Genomic DNA, 21,010 nt, shown 5'->3' with positions numbered 1-21,010 from the left:
TGGGTAGGTGGGGGCCATTCTGGTTAGACCCTCTGCCTGGAGCTCTTTCCCACCTCTAGTCCACACTTCTCTGTCAGCTCAGAGGTTCAAAGCCAAAGCTAAGATTTCCTTCTTGTGCTTCCATGGTTCCACGTCCGCACACCGCTGGGTACTTCCTCCATCGCTATCATTGCCTACATACAGGAGCATTTCTGAACAGGGCTCATGGGTTCCTCCTTGCACAGAACTCACAGCAAAGCTGTTAACACATGTGAATGAGGGAGGAGTGTGGCCAGTGACAGAGCCAGGACTGGATTCTGGACCTCCTCACTGCACCTCCATTAAGCCCAACTAAGAGAAAATTCACTGCTTTTGGGGGCCCTACCCTCTTCACCCACCAAAGCACAGAGTTGGTAGTTCATTGAGCAGTCTTTAATGCGAGGAAGGAGGGTTCTCAGCACAGCTTGAAGGGCTCAAAAGACCCTAGGCCTCCTGACCACTCTTGGGTCCCCAGTACACCTCTGTCCATCACCCTCAGCCAGGCTAGGCAAGGCTTCCTTCCATCAGAAAAGCAGAGGACCCAGAAAACACACACACACACACACACCACACACACACACACACACACACACACACTCACACACACAACACACACAACCACTACCAAGGCGCCAGGTGACCTCACTCTGCAGATCCAGCTCAGACCCAAGAGACGGCCAGGACTTAGGTTAGGCCCCGCCTTCCCAAGTGGAGATCACCCTTCCCACTACGTTCTCCCTCCTCTTTTCCTGCGTCCTCCTCCTTCTCTCGTCCTCCTTCAGTGTCTGTGGTCCCCCACCCTCTGCCCCGCCCCGCCCCACATATCCCTCACCAGCCTCCTCTCCCTTCCCTACCTAAGTCCCTCCCCATCCTCCGCCCTCCTCCAGTCCCTCCCCTTGCTCCCTCCTCCCGCTTTCCCCTCCCTCCTCCAGCCCTCCTTGCTCCCTCCTCCCGCTTTCTCCTCCCTCCTCCAGTCCCTCCCTTGCTCCCTCCTCCCGCTTTCTCCTCCCTCCTCCAGTCCCTCCCTTGCTCCCTCCTCCCGCTTTCTCCTCCCTCCTCCAGCTCCTCCCTTGCTCCCTCCTCCCGCTTTCCCCTCCCTCCTCCAGCTCCTCCCCGCCCCGGGGCCCCGCGCTCGCCTCTGGGCCGGTCTTCCCCGCGCGGCCGGCGCAGTCGTCTCTGCTCCAGGAAGGCGATGCCGAGCGGGGTGGCCATGGAGGCGGTGGCGCGGCGGCGGCAGCTCCCGGGAGCGGCGGCGGCCCTGGCGGCGCGTTCGTGCAGGCCAGGTGCGGGCGGAGCGGGGACGGGAAGGCCGTGCGGGGGGGCCCCAGAGTTTGAGAGACCTCGCCGGGGTCGGGGGAACCGCAGGGGCCGGCTGCTCGGAGGTCACCCCGGCCAGCTCTGCTGAGTCCCCGCGCCTCTTGCAAGTTTGCGGAAGCCTCCTGCTCTGGGCAGGACTGTGACTCAGGAGGCTCGGGGGCCCAGGAAAGTGAGCCGGTAACCGGGAACAGCGGGAAGTGGCACGCTCCCATTCGGAATGAGGGGAGATGTTTGGGGTTTAGCCGGCTGGGCGGGGCAGAGCCAGAGGCACAAAACCCGCCCTTTGCTATTTCCCTCCAGTCTGCCTCCGTCCGCTTTACCGACACTGACCGTAAGCATGCCTCGCGTGTCACCTATGTTGATTAAGCGTCTGTCGTGCGTGTGCCTAGCACTGTCCCAGGTGGGAAACAGGAAAGTCGGAGCCCACTCAGGTGACAGCTAACCCTGGAGGGCTTTCTGGAGGAGTTGAGCAGTACGGGACTTTGCAGAGAACACTTAAGGCTTGTGAGGTCGGGCATGGTGGCTGTGTCTTTAATCCCAGCGCTCAGGAGGTAGAGGCAGGTTTCTGGGGGAATGTAGTTTAGTTGGTAGTGTCTGCATAGTATGCAGGAAGCCCTGGGTTCAATCCCCGGCACCGCAGAAACTGGTTATGGTAGCCGGTGGAAGAATGTGAGGAAAGGCAAGGAGTATATTGGTGTGGACAAGTCACAGCTGTAAGAAAAATGACAGGGGGCTGGTGACTTGAAGTGCCCTAAATGCCCCAGAGTTAAATGAGAAGGCCCTAGAGTCTGAAGTTTGAGGAGGTAGGTACTCTGGATGGGAACAGTCCTGAAAGGAGATTGCTCACTTCTTGAGCAGTAGGCCCTTACTTCCTCATCCTAAATGACCTGTTTAAAATGTATACACTTGCACGCCTTTAATCCCAGCACTCGGGAGGCAGAGCCAGGCAGATCTCTGTGAGTTCGAGGCCAGCCTGGTCTACAGAGCGAGATCCAGGACAGGCACCAAAACTACACAGAGAAACCCTGTCTCACGGGGGTGGGGTGGGGTGTATACTCCCCTGTCCCATAGGTACCAAAGAGCCATGGAAGAGTTTTGAGCACTAGTGTGGTCCATGTGAATTTTCGGAAGTTCCTGGTGTGCTCTGGGATGGTGGGAGAAGTTTGGGGGGCTGGGCTGAGGTTAGCTCTTGCATTGTTCCCGAAGAATGTGTGGACTGTTTGCCTTTCGACTTGGAAGCCAGTTTTCTGAGCATGTGCAGTTTTGTGCCTGGTAATAGTTCCATGGCAGGTAACACAGACGCCATCTGAGTTTGTATGTGCTGGGTCATGTCTGCACGGGGGCAGATTTGTTTGTAGACACACGACTGAACATCATGTCACTTTGCAGTCCTTTTACTTTTTAAAAATATTACTTCATCATCTCCCTTGATAAGGAAATAGGTCCAGAGCAGGCTGAGGAGCCTGATCAGATGGAGGCTCAGACTGTTTTACCGGTCAGAAACATCCCACAACTTCAGCACGCATTTAGTAAGCGCCTCTAGTATGCCTTGTGCTGCCCACGGTACTAAGGAGGTCAACCTTATCTTCCACATTGGGGGCTGGCACAGGTGTTTTCTACCTGTTATCTCTGGATTAAGTCTGAACCCTGGAAGTCAGTATACAATGCTTACACTATTTAAGCTGTCTCTCGTTTTCTGTTTTGAGACAGGGTAGCTCTAGCTGTCCTGGAACTCACTCTGTAGACCAGGCTGGCCTCGAACTCACAGAGATCTGCCTTTCACTGCCTCCCGAGTGCTGGAGTAAAGGTGTGTGCCGCCACCACCACTTGCTCTTGGTTATCTTTCTTTTTCTCCTTGTTCTTGTTCGTCTGCATTTCCTCATTTTTCATTCAAGTGTCTCTTCATGTCTGGTATTTCCTCGTCCTTCATAAAGAGCCCAGAGTCAGTCTCTTTCTATCCCCATTCACACTTCCTTTACCTCTCAGACAAGCCCTTTTCTTCCCTGCCATCCAGGGTTGCAGAAGCCGCTGGGCTCACTGGCTGCCCAGCTGTCGTGGTGTCAGTTTCCCCAAGTGGCAGCCTGGGGAAGCTGTGGAGGGGCAGGAGCAAAGACGGGCGGGCGGCTCGCCTCAGGTTACCCGGCATTGTGCTCTCACCGCGCACACTCCTCAGTTCTGCCCGCGATTGCTCCCCATGGGGACCCAGGACCAGCATGGCCTGCGGGGCTCAGCCTGGGAAGTCTGGAATCAGGAACTTGGGACAGGCTTGAGATCACTCATCCTCAGGACCATGTTGAGGGGAGACATCCTTACCCTGTGTGATCTGCCTTCACAGTCAGCCCCAACAAAAGAAATTAGATATTGGTCAGTCTTTTGTTTATTGACTGTTGGTAAAGGAAGGCTTTTACTGTTGTGAGGAAAAGCACTCACACACACACAACAAAACACGGAGTGAGGGAAGGAGAGAGAGAGGAGGGGGAGGAAGGAGAGAGAGGAGAGAGACCTTGCAAAGCAGAGCCAGGATTCTGGAAATCCCTGTGTTGTCAGCCTTGATTCCCAAGCTGCTGTCTTCCCTGTTGCTACCTGTTTCCCCACCTGCCCTTCTAAACTAGGCTGGACTAATGTCGGGGTTCCCATGGATGGAAGTGCTTCCTGGGGTAGAGGAAGAAATCGTCACTGAGCCTCTACTGTGAGCCAGTAGATTCTAGAGGCGTGCACCAAGTACCTCCCTCCCCATGGGCTTCCCAAACCCCTTTATTCTTTGGACTGAACATCACAGCTCTGTCTGAGTTGGAGGGTTCAGAATGGAACACTGAGGGCACTCGGCTCCTCCCTCCTAATCCTTCCTCACTGCTTGTTTGAGGAGAACAGGGACTCCATGGGGGCGCTGTCACCCAACTCTGAGCAGTCTGCATAGCTAACTTGCATATCTGCCCTGTCTTAGGCCTGGCCAGCCCCTGCCGGTTTGTCCCTCACAGGCCTGGGGTTTCTTCGGTGCTCCCCTCCCTCCCCCCAGGCCTTTCCCTCCTGCTCACAGGCAGCTTTTCTTCCTGGTGGAAAGTGCCCATCCCTGCCTTAAAGCTCCCTTCCGTTCTGCAGGTTCTTCATGTTGTTCCTGGCTACACTGGTCCTTTTCTAGTTTGACCTCAAATGTCAGCTGGCTTATTACAGTAACACATAGTAATCAGTAATATACAGTAATCAGAACAGTAGGTGGTTAAGAGCACAGAGACCCTGGCTTGAGTTCTGTGCTAGCCAGAACTCCTGCATTTGGGTGTCAGTCAGTGTGAGCTCAGCACCCCCAACAAAGAGAAGGTGCCAGTTCATATGGTCTGAGGCAGCCTGCCATGTGACACATGAACACTCTGCATGCATGCATGCATGCATGCATGCGCGCGCACACACACACACACACACACACACACACACACACACACACACACCCTTTCTTTGAGGCCCTTTCTTTTTCTCTTGGCTGTCTCTGGAGGATGGAACCTTGGCCACAGTCAGCCTTGGGGCTTGCATCCCAGAGAGCCAGCATCGGAAGGAGCTCATCCCCCAGTCGCCAAGGCCTCCCTGTGGCTAATGAAACACTACCTTTTGGGAAGAAGTAAGAGTCCGGAAACAGGTGGTAAAAGTCGTAGTCACAGCAGCTCTTTACTAAGTGGGTGACGTGGGTGACGGTGACTGACCGCTCACCGCTGAGCCTTGGCATCTTCATCTGAAAGCAGTGGGGGGCCAGCTCCTGCCTCTGATGCCTGGGGCAGCTGAGATGGCACAGGTACAGCTGTAGCATCATGCGGAGTTGGTGATCAGTGTGTGGTGGGGGAGCACTGAGTTGGGGACAGGAAGGCTGTATTGACTTGGGGGGATGCCTACTCTACCTGCCTTGCCTTCTTATAGGATCACAGACCCCCACGGGCCTGACTCTCAGGCCCCGGTGGCTTGATCTGTCTATTCATCTTTGGGATTAGCATCAGCTAATTAGCTGAGGATCCCAGCAAATTATGGAAGTCAGCATGTGACCGAGGACCGCCTTCCTGGTGCTGCCCAGCTCATGTGGGCCCATAGGGGAGGGATACGGAACACGGGCTGTGGTGATGGTTTTAAGTCAGCCTGAGCCAGGGACAAGAGCTGACAACTCTGGAGGCCAGGGACCCGGTCTGGTTTGACCACATACACAAGATGAGGCTCTCCCCATCATCTTAGGAGTTAGTACTGTCTTGTCTCTGGGTGGTAAGCATGCTGTAAGAGGATCCGACTCTAATGAAGAGGTTACAGAGTCGGGGAACCTTAATGCTCTCCCCTTTGGGGCTGCTGATAGGGCTTTGTGAGTTAAGGCAACCACTAAACCTGAAGACCTGGGTTTGATCCCAGGACCCACATGATGGAAAAGAGAGCAGCCTTGAACACAACCTTTTATCCTCCACATGCATGGCATGTGCACATGCTCACACACTCAAATAAATAACTATTTTAATTTATTTATTTATTTATTTTTTTTTTTTTTTTTTTTTTTTTTTTTTTTTTTTTTTTTTTTTTTTTTTTTTTTTTTTTTTTTTTTTTTTTTTTTTTTTTTTGTGATAGGGTTTCTCCGTGTAGCCCTGGCTGTCCTGGAACTCACTCTGTTGACCAGGCTGGCCTCTGCTCCCCCACGCCTCTGCTCCCCCACCCTGGATTTGAGGCATATACCACCACCACTAAGCTATTTAATTTTTTAAAAAGTCTCCCCTCCTGAGGGCTTAGATGGAAGAACCCAACCCCAGGCCCACGCTGCCATGACTGGCCTGAGTCCGTGAGGAAATGCTTGTTCCCTGTAGGACTAGTGTGGGCTGGGAAAAGCTTTCTCAGAGAAGCCCTCCCATAGGAAGTAGCAATGCCCTTGAACTTCAGAGCATCTGTGAACAGCAGGGAACCAACTGCTTTGTGAGAGGGACTTTGTGCGTCCGTGGTATGTTTCTTACACCACTATGGCCCTGCTGGCTTCTTTCTCAGGCTCTGGTGTGGACTGGTAAGGAATGTAATATTCCAGCGGCCCCAGGCACCTCCACACAGCTGAAGAGCCAAGGTGGAGGGAGGCTCTGCTCCCACCCCCCGGTCCCTGTTAGAGAACCATGATTGTTCTCAGGAACCAATCACCATGGACACACTGTGAGATAGAGATTAAAAAAAAAAAAAAAAAAAAAAAAAACTGAGCCAGCCCTGGTGGCGCATGCCTTTAATCCCATCACTCAGGAGGCAGAGGCAGGCAGATCCCTGGTCTACATAGCAAGTTCTAGAACAGCCTAGAAGGGAACCCTGAGTTGAAAAAAACATAAATAAATAAACTCAGCCAGGAGGTGGTAGCACACACCTTTAATCCCAGCGCTCAGGAGGCAGAGTCAGGTGGATCTCTGTGAGTTCGAAGCCAGCTTGGGCTACAGAGTGAGTTCCAGGAAAGGCACAAAGCTACACAGCGAAACCGTGTCTTGAACGCCCCCCCCCAAACAAACAAACTCTTGAGGCCTAATCATTTAGATTCTAGTCCTGGGCAAGAAACTTAGTCTGTTGGACCCTTTACCTCCAATTTATAAAATGAAGGCAACAATGAGATCTCGGCGAGTTTCCGTGAGGACTAACTAAAGGAATCGAGTGAGTGACGGGGTGTAGCTCAGTGGTGGAACACAGGCTTACCATGTGCAAGGCCCTGGGTTCCCTCCCCAGCATCATTCACACACAGATTAATCGACTAGGGGCTGGCGAGGTGGCTCAGTGGTTTGAGTGTGCTCTGCAATTGCAGAAGACCAGAGTTCGGTTCCCAGCACCCATGTCGGGCGGCGCACAACCGCCTGTCACTCCCAGAGATCTGGCCATCTCAAGGCACCTGCACTCTGTGCACATACAGAGGTGCATATTCATGTCTCTTAAAAATTAATTCATAACAAATAAAGAAGTGAGCTCACACAACAGATAGCATCCCATGGTGCCTGGGGGGACAGTGGGTGCTTCGTGAAGGTTGTCTGCCTCTGTCCATCATGTTTGACAGTTTTCATTCATCTTTCCTGTTTTGCCTTGTTTTATTTCCCCATCATTTTATAATGGAAGCTTGATGTTACTTCACCCATGGGTCAGTTTCTTCCCGAGTCACAAAGAAGTTAGGACAACTGAAATCCACTGTCCTCTTGACTAGACTCTGGGTTTCCTTTCCCTAGATAACACGCATGTCCTGCCTTCCCGTGCCTGGACCTCTTTGTCTTTCTCTTGGGTTGATGGCGAAGCGGGGAGAGAGGGCTGACTCTCGTCTTGTTCCTTGCCAGGCATGGCTCCGTGAAGGCTGAGGAGACAGAGCGCACAGCTCCCTTCCACTTGGACCTCTGGTTGTACTTCACACTGCAGAACTGGGTTCTGGACTTCGGCCGCCCCATTGCCATGGTAAGTGTGAGGCTGAGTCCGTGTGACTGGCCAGTCATGCCAGTAAGAGAGCCTGGCTGGGTCCCAGTAGTCATCCCATGAGGTAGAGCATAGTTGCTGTCCTCCCTCATTACCTTGGGACAGATAGTGCTGTCCTCTGGAGAAGCCCATCAGCTGCATTTGCATACGGTAAGTGACCAAACTAAAGTCACTTCCAAGTAGTGACAGTAACATGTAGACCTTTCGGGTTGGGGATTTAGCTCAGTGGTAGAGCGCTTGCCTAGCAAGTGCAAGGCCCTGGGTTCGGTCCTCAGCTCTGGAGAAAAAAACAAAAAAACAAAAACAAAAAAAATGTAGAAGTTTCAAAATAGGGAGGTGCTAGACCTTGCTGAGGCTCGGGCACACTCTCCACTCCTGTCTCTGTTTATGTAACATATATAGAAGTTCTTTTTTTTCTCTAACCAAAAGAAGATTTTGTCTTACACCTTATATATCTCTGCACCTTGATTGTTTTACGTTAGAATGTATCTCTATAGCAGTGGTTCTCAACCTGTGGATCGTGACCCCGTTGGCAAACTTCTATCTCCAGAAATATTTACATTATAATTCATAACAGCAAGATTACAGTTCTGAAGTAGCAATGAAAATGATGTTATGGTTGGGGTGACCACAACATGAGGAGCTGTAGTGAAGGGCATTAGGAAGGGTGAGAACCACTGCTCTAGAGCAATATATGCAAATTGCTGTTTCTATTAATGGCAACTTAGCCTCCCATGGTAAACATGTGATATCATGGCCTGTCAGAGCTCCATGGTAAGACCCTGTCACAAGACAAAAGAAACCTAAGTGCTGAACACTTCCAGCAAAGAGGCAGGCCTCAGTTACCACAGTTACCACAGTTACCACAGTTACCACAGCCTTCCTCCATACCAGATACAGACTGAGAAGGAAATCCGGAGACAACCCTGTTCCATCCCACAGAAGCCTGAAAAATAAAACAAAATGCCTTGAAACAAACCTAATCAAGGAAGTAAGACCACACCATGAAAAGTTCAGAAGGCCCATCCTGCTGTCCCCATTCAGCAGAATAAAAAAGATGTAAATATGATAGAATATTTTTGGTTTAAAAAAAGATTAAAGGAGAAAGGACCTTTTTCAAATTAGGAAAGATTTTAGATTGTAAATGTGTTTTGTCCTAAGATAAAAGAGTAAATAAAATATAAAACAGTAAAAAAGTACTCTTCTGTAGAGTACTGTTATGTAGAGAGCCTAAGACACTCCCTGGATATCTGTGTATCAAATATGACTAGGAACAGTCCATTTACTGTCTACAGGACTCAGTTTCTCTCTCTGGCAGTCCCTTTGGCCTAGGGCTTCCAAGAGAACACAGGAGGAGCTCAGTGTGTGAGGGGGCTGGTGTCCAGTGGCCTGCAGGCCTTCCTGTGAGCCCATGCCCTCTTTCCCAGTTGGTGTTCCCGCTCCAGTGGTTCCCTCTCAACAAGCCGAGTGTCGGGGACTACTTCCACATGGCCTACAATGTCATCACGCCCTTCCTTCTGCTCAAGGTACAGACTGGCCTGTCTCCCTCCCATCCTCTCTGGTAACAGAGGCGCGCGTGTTCGTTCTCTCTCTCTCTCTCTCTCTCCCTCTCTCTCTCTCTCTCTCTCTCTCTCTCTCTCTCTCTCTCCACGAGCTGGTGAGCTGGTTCAGTGGGTCAGGCTGCTGACTGCCAATCCTACATTTTATCCCCACATGATAAGAAATGACTTCCACAAATTATCCTCTGACCTTTACATGTCTACCTACATATATATACACTCACACAATAAATGGAAAGTGTTTCTTCAAAAATTAAAAATGAAAGAAATTTCAAATCTCTAAAAGTAGGAGAAGCATCACTTCAGAACTGTGGTTTTAGAACGCCCACCCCATTCTGGACTCCTTGACATTTTCTTTCTGTTTACTGGGGACCTGTCACTTGGGAAGCAGACCCCTTCAGCTTGCTGGCCCCCCCAAGAGCACACATGGGACACCCTGAGGTAGTGGAAGGGTCTGGCCTGGTCAGGACTCCTGCCTTGAAGGTCTGGTATCACACTGCCCCCATCCCCCACCCTCATCTGATCTTCCTGAAGAAGGGTGTCCTTCAGCAGACCCTGCTGGACTTACACCGTGCCATGGTCTGGAGCTAGGCTGTCCTACTAAGGAACCCATAACCCCCAGAGGGACTTTCTATCCCACTTTTCTGGGGGAAGGGAGGCAGAGGTTTTCACACATTGTGATGGAGTGTGAGACATGCCATGGACCTCATTCTGAACCTCAGCTCATCGAGCGGTCCCCCCGCACGCTGCCGCGGTCTATAATCTACGTCAGTATCATCACCTTCATCATGGGAGCCAGCATCCACCTGGTGGGCGACTCCGTCAACCACCGCCTGCTCTTCAGTGGGTACCAGCACCACCTGTCCGTCAGAGAGAACCCCATCATCAAGAACCTCAAGCCAGAGACGCTGGTGAGGCTCTTCCCCCACCCACTCTCCCAAGGCTGCCCTACTGGGTGTCTGTACTTGGAGACTAAAAAGGCTCCCCAGCCAGTCATGTCTCATGTAGCCCAGGCTGACCACAAATTCTGTAAGTAGCCAAGGATAACCTTGAACTTCTGATCCTCCTGCCTCTGCCTCCTGGAGTGCTGGAATTACAAGCATGTATCTAAATGAGGGCACTGTTGCCTACCCAAATTAGTATGCTCCTAGATTGTAAAGGGACACAGTATCTGTCTGAATGTGGGGTGCATGTCTGGAACCCCAGCACTCAGGAGGGAAAGAGAAGAGGATTGCTACAAGTTCAAGACAGCCTGGTTTATATAGTGGTTCAAGACCAGCCTGGTTTATATAGTGGTTCAAGGCCAGCCTGGTTTATATAGTGGTTCAAAGCCAGCCTGGTTTATATAGTAGTTCAAGACCAGCCTGGTTTATAGTGGTTAGCATGTTTATATAGTTCAAGCCAGCCTGGTTTATATAGTGGTTCAAGACCAGCCTGGTTTATATAGTGGTTCAAGCCAGCCTGGTTTATATAGTGGTTCAAGCCAGCCTGGTTTATATAGTGCAACAGCCTGGTTTATATAGTGAGACTATCACCAAAAAACAAACAAAACCGTGGTACAGTGGCTGGCTCCCCGTGCCCCTCTGGTACCCTGGGGAGGGAATGAGAATGGTGTGTGGGAGGTGGTGTTTCAGGTCCAGCCCCTCTCACTCTGCCACCCCTATGCCTTCTCAGATCGACTCCTTCGAGCTGCTCTACTACTATGACGAGTACCTGGGCCACTCCATGTGGTGAGTGAGGGGCTGACTGGGCTGTGTTCCGTCCAGGGCCCAGGCACCAGGAGACACTGAACAAGGCTCCCTGGACCCCGGGTCTCTAAGAATCAAACGGAGCATCAGGAATGGAATTCTCTTCTCAGCGAAGGCGCTGTGGGGGACCCCTGGTCAGCGTGCCAGGGAGACCCAGTTGCTTTCGGGTGGCCTCCTCCCTAACTGAAGTTCCCACGGTAGCCACTAGAGGGCAGCAAGCAGGTGTTTGTCCACCTTAGCCATGTCTGAGCCTGGGGCTGGGGAGGGAGGGACGGCTGTAGCCCTGATAAACAAACACCCTAGAATCTAGTGACTAGATGGTTGCCCGTTGGATGCAGGAGACAGATGGGATGTAGGAAGTTGATAAGAACCAGTAGGGCCAGGTTTGGGTGGCACAATTTGTGTTCCCCATCTTGGAACTCCCCAGGGAATATCCCCACCCCACCCCCACCACTGCCGCCACTGCCACTTTGAGGAAAGTCTCAGAAATGTGGAGTCAGAACCAGAGACTGAGAGCTCAGATACGGAGGCTTTCTCTGCCACCCCTCATCCTACACTGGATAAACTAGAGCCGGCGAGAAGAGAACACTCGTCAGCTGGGAGGTGAGGGGCTAGCCCTGCACCCAGGAGCCTCACCTGGACTGAGGCGCTTCCCTCAGCACATGCCCCACACCACTGTCTGTGGGTCTGTCTGAGGTTGAGGAGGTTGATCCTTCTGGTTTGGAGGGCGATAGGGGACCCCTGCACAGGCTCTTGCCAGCTCTTCCTGACTCTGCCAGAAGTTGGAAAAGGAGGAGGAGGTGGAACAGGCCTGGGAATTCAGGAGAGGTTGGGGGAGTGGACTGAGTATTGGAGGGTGGGGGTGTCATGACAGAAAAGGGTTTGTGTACAAGAGTGTGCATGTGCGTGTGTGTGTACTGGAAGGAGAAAGGAAGCCCCTGTGTGGGGAGGAGAGAAGCTGTACTCTTGGATGAGGTGGGGATTGTTGGCTAAGTGTGAATGAAGGGCTCCACCTCCCTCCTCGGGATCTCCCAGAACTATGTTCTCTCTGACTTCAGCCCTGCTGGGCACCCCATGTCCAGGTTAGTGTGGTACTGGACCTGCTGGTGTCTAAGTCACATAGGCGAGACAGCCCCACATCCCCTAATCTCCATGTGGAATGAAGGACAGGGTGGGCACCAGGTCCAGAGAGGGAATCCTGGCAGGGTGCAGTTGCCATGGCACCCACGCCCTTCACATTAGTACTTAACACAAGGAAACCCGGACCCTTCTTTGTGTGAGCCTCACCTTTTGGTTTCTGTTCCTCCCGCCTGGACTCCCAGGGCAGGAAAGGCTGAATGTAGAAGGGTGTGCCTAACCCATGCCAAGGGTTTTACAACACCCTCTGTGACAATGCAAGGGACCAGTGGAGAGATGATGGGACCCCCCCACCCCCTGTCAGGTTTTAAACTGTCGCCTCTCCGTCCCAGGTACATCCCCTTCTTCCTCATCCTCTTCATGTACTTCAGTGGCTGTTTCACCACCTCCAAGGCTGAGAGCCACATGCCAGGGCCAGCCCTGCTCCTGGTAGTGCCCAGTGGCCTGTACTACTGGTGAGTGGACACTGACATTTGGGGTGGGACAGAGGGTACAGACACGGAATGAGCCACCACAGTAAAATCCACACGTAAACAGTGCTGGGTGTGGTGACCCACTTCTGTAAATCCCAGCACTTGGGAGGTGGAGGCAGGAGGATCAGGAATCCAAAGTAAGCAATGGCTACATAATGAGTTTGAGGCCATGTTGGGCTACATGGATCCTGCCTCAAAAAGAGAGAAAGGAAAAAAAAAATCACGTTTGACTAGAGACCTGCAGTGTGACCCCAGGTAAGACTTGCTATCCCCAGGCCTCTGCTTCCTCCTGGGTAGAGGGCTGTGCCTTGTAGTGGCTTCTCTGTTACCGTGATGCTCAGCTAAGTAGACGGAGAGAGTTGGGGCTATCCTCTGTACCCTACCTCCCAGCACATCAGAGCTGCCTTGAGGCCAGGCGTCTACCTCTAGCTTCATGCCTTGTGAATCCTCCTGAGCCTCAGTTTACCTCAATAATGGAAGTTATACCTGCCCGTCCCCCTCGCAGGAGATGTTGGGATCCAGTGGGGAGAGACGAGCACCATGGTGACAAGATGACAGGGACCAGGGACAGACCAGGGACATTCTCAGCCTAGCCCTGCCTCTCTGCCTCCTTTGTTCTCCTGAGGTCCCTTCCCCTACTCTGGACTCCCCTCTCAGACCTCAGGCAGACCCTTATCTTCCCATTGCTTCTTCGGAGGCAGCTCTCTCTCACACGCCCAGAGGACTGGGATTACAGGAAGGTCCCAGCACAGTTGGGCCTCCTTGGATGGGGAGCCCCCTCTACATAAGAAAATCCCTTCCTCCCTGGGCCAGCTCTAGCTACTTCCAGGACCTGTCCAGCCTGCAAGAGGGCCCACTAGGGCTAACCTGTGCTCTCTCGGAGGATGAGACGAGGGATAGCAGCATTTATACCAGGGAGAAAGAGCTCGACCTGGGCATGTTGACTGCCACAGTCCTCCCTTGACACGTTAGTGCAACAGCGGTAGATTCACCACACACCATTCCCTGAACAATATGCGTTTCCAAGTGAGAGATGTATACAGCCCCTGTCAGACACCTTGAGAGGTGGGGCTGTTTATGTTTCCCCCGTAAGAGAGGAAGCAGCCTTGAAGTTGTCGTTCAAAGGAGTCCACATGCCATCCCCAAGGTCGCAGGCCAGGAGGCTGTGGAGCTGGAGTTCCTTAAGTGAATGGGTGGGCATCAGGACTTCTAGAGGCAGAGACCTAGATAACACTGCAGAAGCCTCCAAGTGCCTCTGGGTGCGCTGCGCTCCAGGGTGCAGCATGCCAAGGAGATGACAGTGGCCTCCATGTATTGGGATGGCATCCCCAAACTCAGATGCCTCCAGAAACCAAGCAGGTAGCAGAGTGTGGAACTGAGGCCATGCATCCACATGTTCCCAGCGAAGACTGCATCATCCTCTTGTTCTTCCAGAGCCAGTGTCCATCATGTGGGTGTGTCCTCATGTGAGAAATGCCAGAAACCAAAGCCAGATAGCTTCTGAGTCTCAGTATGTAGCCTTGGAATTCGCTGTGTGGTAACCAGAGACCTTCTTGCCTCTGCCTCCTGGGTGCTGCATAAACGTGTGAGCCACCGCACCTAGCTGACTGTTATATTTAGTAGTAGTAGTATTACTACTACTACTACTACTTATTATTATTATTATTATTATTATTTTGAAACATGGTCGATGTAGCCCTGGCTGTCCTGGAACTAAGTACTGGCCTCAAACTCATAAAGATCTGCCTGCCTCTGCCTCCTTCGTGCTAGGACTAAAGGCGTGCACCACCATGCCCTGCAATCTAGCTGAGTATTATTAAACCACTTAAAGTCATAGGATGCCTCTGGGCTGTGGTTTAGATCGTCCTGGCACATTGGGTCCTCTCACTAGCGGCGCCATTCTGATTGGCTACCAGGCAGGATGGTGTTGCCATGGCACCCACTTCATCTCCGCACCTGTCCTCTTTCTCCAGGTACCTGGTCACCGAGGGGCAGATCTTCATGCTCTTCATCTTCACCTTCTTTGCCATGCTGGCCCTCGTCCTGCACCAGAAGCGCAGGCGCCTCTTCCTGGACAGCAACGGCCTCTTCCTCTTCTCTTCCTTCGCCCTCACCCTCTCGCTGGTGGCTCTGTGGGTTGCTTGGCTGTGGAATGACCCTGTACTCAGAAAGAAGTACCCTGGTGTCATCTACGTCCCTGAGCCCTGGGCTTTCTACACGCTCCATGTCAGCAGTCAACACTGAGGCTCCCTGGGAGCAACAGGCCGTGGGTGTTTGTGCCGGGGTGTGTGTGTGCATCGTGGTAACATGGGCTGTGCACTGTGCACAGATATCTCTGCAGAGTTCATTGCTGAGAGACTCGACTGTTTGGGTCCGGGATTTTTGTTTGGTTTTTTGCTTTGGACTTCAGATGGAATTTTAGTTTGGGGACGTATATGAAGGCCAAGATCCTGGCCCTACCCTACCCTGTATTTCACTACTATTAGGGGTGCCTAAGTAACACTCCTATCTCTCAGGCCTGGGCTGGCCTCACACGGAAATGTCTTCTGGTGGCCATGCAGGTGAGGGGTGGGTAGGGCAGAAGCAGGAGACTCTGCCACCCACCCAGAAGCTGGCTTGCCCTGAAGCTGCCTGCCCCTAGACCCAAGGTTTCTAGGTCACAACTTCTGTGCTTTGAACAGAGTATTTCCATCTGGGCTTCATTTGTTCTAGAGGGCCCTGTGGTCCCCAAGTAGCTCTGTGGACTGGGGGTTACTGGTTCCCCTGGGGTAGCCTCAGCAAGGAAGAGTGGTTCTGTCTGTTACTGCGTCCCCACCCTCAGCCTAGAGGGGTATGTTCCTCCCACTCTTGTCCAGCCTAGGACCTCACTGACATGCTACTGAGAACCCAGTCTCCAGGGAGCCAGAGGTCACTGTCAGCTGAACTCTGGAAACCCGGCCTGGGTTTTGAGCTACATGGAAGGTGGAGTTCTCAAGTCCTTGTTTTATAGATTCCCTGAGACCTGTTGTAAGGGTCTGGGATGTTACAAATCCCAATCTCTCTCAAGATTTCACATCTCCACCTGAATCTCTCACCACCTACCTGCTGGGTGCCTTTGTTCCCAGCACGGTGGCTCCTGCTTCTCCCCAGCCCCGCCTCCTCCCAGGTTTAGGTACAGGTCTCCTTGGCACAAGGCACCACCACCCCCGTTGGCAGACAGCATTGGCCTGTGCTGTGAGCTTTGGGACACTCCTATGCATTCTTTTCTGTTGCTCTCGGAACAGTGGGCCACAGATTTTCTCTTTTGTTGTGGTCTTTCTACTGGCTAGACCATGCTGAGTGCTGAGAGGTCTGAATAAAGGCTGATGTGGAGCCCAGCCTGGCTGGGGGCTGTTTCTAGCTTTGGGAGTGTGCTGGGAGGCACTGGACTAAGGGGAGAGACTGGTTGGTCTGGGGCCTAGGCTGCAGGGTAAGAGGCTTTCTCTTGGGGCAGGCCTTGAGGGCCCTCTCACTGCCCCCTCCTCCCCAATTCGCCTAGAGCAGTGGCTCTTAACCTGTGGGTTGCGACCTTCAGAAAACTTATTGCTGATGGTCTTAGAAATTGAGACTCTGCTCAGTCGCAACAGTATGAAGTAGCAACAAAAATAATTTTATGGCTGGGGGTCCCTACAACATGAGGAACTGTATTAAAATGTCACAGCGTTAGGAATGATGAGGACCACCAACTTAGAGATTCCTGGGGCTGTGGGTAAGAAGGATCTCTTCCCAGTCAGTACAGTGTCCTTAGATGAACCTGGGCCACTGCAGGGGGGGAGGGGGATAGAGCATCTCAGACCTGTCGCTAGGGGTTCTCCTCCAGTCATCCCATGTGCTGGGAGGCAGCAGGAAGCTATTTTGTAGGAGGCGGCCCTGAGCCTCGGGCAAGTTGACTGCACTCTTGGTGGCCAAGGTTCTCAGCCTGGCCACACCTCACCAGAGACATGGGGACCATGGCTCCATCCATGCGTCTGTCCCCTCAGCTGCCCAGCACATTCCTTGTCTGCCTCTAGGATTCTACCATTTCAGGACTATCATCATCAGGTCTAAACAGCTATCTCATAAGCAGGGACAGGCCTGATTTGTGGGGCCTGAAGACTTTGCATTTTGGGGAGCCCTTAGTAAGAAAACAGTGGGAATGTGGGCAGTGTGTAGGCCAGAGGACAACCTCAGGAGTCCTCTAGGGACACTATCCACCTTGTTCTTGTGACAGGGTCTTTCACTGGCCAGTGTGGGCTGCAGAGATCCAGACTCCACCTCCCCAGGCCTAGATTGCAAATGTGCCACCCCTGACCTTTCTTATGTGGGTCCTGGGATTAGAACTCAGGTCCTTGTGCTTGTAAGGCAAGTGCTTTACTGACTGAGCCGTTTCCTTGACCCTAAGGGAACATTTAAAAACATTTACCAAAATGAGTATTTAGGAATAGCAAGTTCCTGGAGCCCTGGGCCACTGTGTGCCTCTCGGGCAGTTGACTAGCGATGTGGTGCTGGAAAGCTGTCTGGATGGCAGCCTGGCTTCATCTACCTGGATTTCTACCAGCAAGCTTCTAGCAAACTGGGTCCCAGAGTGAGTCAGGTTGTGGGAGAAACCAGGCACTGGGGACGGGCCCTGTAGGCCACTGTGATGTAGGCTCCTCTGGGGACCACCACTCCAGGCCCTGGCTGCCCAGTGTGGCCCTGGACTTGAGCTCCAGTTCCCTCTGGAAACAGCGTCTTGACCCCCTTCTGGGTTGAACCTAGCGGGATCCACGAGACCCTCGTTCCTTACTGCCCAGGTGCAAGTGCGCAGCCCATGTGGCCTTGTGAGGCAGCTGTCATGGTGCCGTGAACACCGTGAGGTCGAGAACAGCCGCTGTTCATCCGCTCGCTTCTGAGGGTGAGGCGTTGACTCAGAGGCTGTCCCCACAGGCTCTAGAGGATGCTTCTCTGCCTCTTCCAGCCTATGGTGGGACTCAGGCTATCTATCCTGGGTGTTCTGGGCTGTGGGCCCACCCTGTGTAGTGTCTGAACCCCCTTCCTTGAGTTAGGACCTACCCCACTCACTTGGGAGGACCTCATCTCAGTTTAATCCACAGACCTGCTTAAGTCAGATTAAGTCCCTTGGCTCTAGGTGGACATGGATTCTGGGGACAATAGTTAGTCCGGGAGAGGCCTGAAACAAAAAGGCACATAGAATGGAGGTGAGGAGAGCAAAGTCAGAAGGCCTTCTTGCCCTTCCACGCTTTACCCAGCAGGCACACAGGAAGCCTGCCAAGACTCACTCTCCTGGAGGGGGGAGGGCTAAGGACTGCCCTATCAGCTCCCACCTGTGTGAAAGGAAGGGGCCTTGGCTAAGAGCTTGGCTGAGGAACACAGCTCCATAAGAAAGTGTCAAGAGGAAGATCTCGCTGTCTGCATCCCTTTCAAGGGCAGGATATAGGAAGACAGGGCTGGGGTCAGGGACTGAGTCTTCCATGGTACAGGCTGGCTTTGAACTCACTCAGTAGCCCAGGGTGGAACTGAACTTCTGATCCTCCTGCCTTTATTCTCTACTGGGGTTACAGGCATGTGTGTCTGATTCATGCAGTGCTGTGGGTCAAACCCAGGGCTTGCATGCTTGAGACAGGGTGTTTCTAGCTTTGGAGCCTGTCTTGGAACTCGCTCCATAGACCAGGCTGGCCTCGAACTCACAGAGATCCGCCTGCTACTGTCTCCCGAGTGCTGGAGTTAAAGGCATGCTCCACCACTGCCCGGCCCCTACATAATCTTTCTAAGACATTCCGGAGGGGAGGAGGTGCCACTTGCCTGAAGCCCCTTCCACAGGGAAGGGGCTTAGTCCAGGGTGGTAAAAAGAGGGAAGGGACCCAACAGAAGTCGGTGATGCCCAGGGGAGGTGCCAGCCCCTAGCCAGGAGGGCCATGTTTCAAGAATAAAGTGAATAAATTCAGCCCCAAGTGGTACTGGAGTGGTTTTCTGTTCCTTTTGACATGAAGAGTCACATGCAGAGTACAGTGTAGCCCGGTGGGCATAGACCATGAGCCCATATGTAGTCCCAGCCTTGGAGCAGGTCCTTTAAACCAGCATGAGACATCCTCACCACCTACAAACAGGGAGGTGGGTGTGGCTGCAAATACCTGACGTTTACTTGGGAGGTGGAGGGAGGAGGAGGAGCAAGAATTCCAAGTCATCCTCAATTGTATAGTGACTTTGAGGGCAGCCTGGGCCACGAGATCTGTCTCAAAACAACAAATGGCTGCTGGAGAGACAGATGACTCCCTGAGCACCTGAATTTGCAGAGGACCTGAATTTGGTTCCCAGAATCTACCTAGAGTGGCTCACAACTGCCTGTAATTCCAGCTACAGGGGCTCCAACTTCCTTTCCTGGCCTCTGTGGGCTCCTGTACTCACATGAACACACAGACATGCAAACATACACATAATTATAAATTTTTTTTTAAAAAAAAGCGCTTTTCTGTCTGGTGGCAGCCCTCAGGTGAGTCAAGGTAGGTACATATGAGTACAGACTATAAAGCAGCAATTCTCAACCTGAAGGTTGCGACCCCTTTGAGGATCTTATGGCTTTCACAAGGGTCACAAATATCCTGAATATCAGATAGTTACATTATGATTCATAACACTAGCAAAATTAGTTATGAAGTAGCAACAAAAATAATTTTATGCTTGGGGGTCACCACAACATGAGGAACTGTATTAAGGGTGGCAGCATTAGGAAGGGTGAGAACCACTGCTCTAGAGGAAGAAGAGGTCTGACAGGAAGCACTTTCTTCAGGGGTTGCTGCTAACTCAGTGCTACACAGGGTTCCCCACCCCACCTGGCCAGGTAAAGCAAACAGGCTGCTTTACGAGGCTAGGCAAAATTTCATCAGATGCAGGACTTCATGTCCACAGGGGAGGCTGCAGACACCCAGTTCCTTAGAGGCAGGCCCGACCATCATGGTGTTCACCAGCTGGATTGCCCACCCTTCAGTCTTGTTGAGAGAGCTGGACTCTACTGCGGAGCTTTGAGGCCTGAATTCTTACTGGGTGGAAGGATTCATGTACAAATTCTTGAGGTTCTCCTCAATGACCCACTCCATAAATCAATTACCAGAACAAACCCCAGCACCCAGCCAAACCAGTTCATCAGCGCTGGGAGATGCGTGGGCTGCCATCTGCTGGCCACAAAGAGTTGTGGTCTCTGTAAGGGCTACAACGTTCTAACAGTCAGTTCTCCAACACCAGTGGGAGAAAGCGCATAACTATTCAGCTCCATTACCGATGATGTAAGTAATGTTTCTAAAATTTATGCCAATAAATGATTTAGGATAGATGCACACGCATGCACGCACACATGCACGCACACACGTGCGGCTCGCGCACGCAACAAAAAAAAAATGGGATTGTTGACAGGTGTCAGGACACTCTTAGGGCACATGGCTGATCCCAGTACCCACTTACTGAAACCCAAGAAAATGCCTTACCTGTCTTTGGGCCCTTCACAAAGGTAGGTGATTGAGGCCTGTGCCCACCTGTCAAAGTCCTGCCTCCTTGCCTTACTCTCTTAAGGCCGCTGAGGTGCACCCTCCAGTTTCCCCCACCATACCACCCTATAGAGTGCAGTTGGAACCTCAAGACTATTAAGTGAAAAGGTGAATCAGGAGAAACTTGGGGAGAAAAAACATTCCACATGGAGGTGGTCAGAACCAGAGGGAGGTCCCCATGTCCATGTGCCCTCATACAAGTTAGCAGGAGGCCACATACCCATGTGCCCCCAGAGTTAGCAGAAGGCCACATACCCATGTGCCCCCAGAGTTAGCAGACCACATACCCATGTGTGCCCAGAGTTAGCAGACCACATACCCATGTGCCCCCAGAGTTAGCAGGAGGCCACATACCATGTGCCCCAGATTAGCAGGAGACCACATACCCATGTGTCCCCAGAGTTAGCAGGAGACCACATACCCATGTGTCCCCAGAGTTAGCAGGAGGCCACATACCCATGTGTCCCCAGAGTTAGCAGGAGGCCACATACCCGTGTGCCCCCAGAGTTAGCAGGAGACCATATACCCGTGTGCCCCCAGAGTTAGCAGACCACATACCCATGTGTCCCCAGAGTTAGCAGGAGGCCACATACCCATGTGCCCCCAGAGTTAGCAGGAGGCCACATACCCATGTGCCCCCAGAGTTAGCAGGAGGCCACATACCCATGTGCCCCCAGAGTTAGCAGGACAGCCCTCTTCCTCTGGCACCTGCAGCCTTCAGCAGCTGTTAGCTTCCTGTGTAGTGCACAGCCTGGGTGACCACACACAAGAGCCAACTGCGCCTGCCTGGATTA

At 52.4% G+C, this 21,010-nt stretch overlaps 1 protein-coding gene across 1 annotated transcript; it reads left to right on the top strand.

Moving 5' to 3' along the window:
* The first annotated feature begins 1,161 nt into the window (after nt 1-1,161).
* Nucleotides 1,162-16,037, top strand: Cln6 (CLN6 transmembrane ER protein). The gene is given in 8 exon segments (XM_028867076.2): nt 1,162-1,265; nt 1,268-1,301; nt 7,632-7,746; nt 9,192-9,290; nt 10,046-10,234; nt 10,998-11,053; nt 12,541-12,663; nt 14,655-16,037. Coding segments are annotated over 8 exon segments (942 nt in total). The 5' UTR covers nt 1,162-1,210; the 3' UTR covers nt 14,926-16,037.
* Nucleotides 16,038-21,010: the final 4,973 nt, after the last annotated feature.

Source organism: Peromyscus leucopus, chromosome 7 (assembly GCF_004664715.2).
Source record: "Peromyscus leucopus breed LL Stock chromosome 7, UCI_PerLeu_2.1, whole genome shotgun sequence".
Classification (NCBI taxonomy): Eukaryota; Metazoa; Chordata; class Mammalia; order Rodentia; family Cricetidae; genus Peromyscus; species Peromyscus leucopus.
This window is presented reverse-complemented; position numbering and strand designations above follow the sequence as displayed.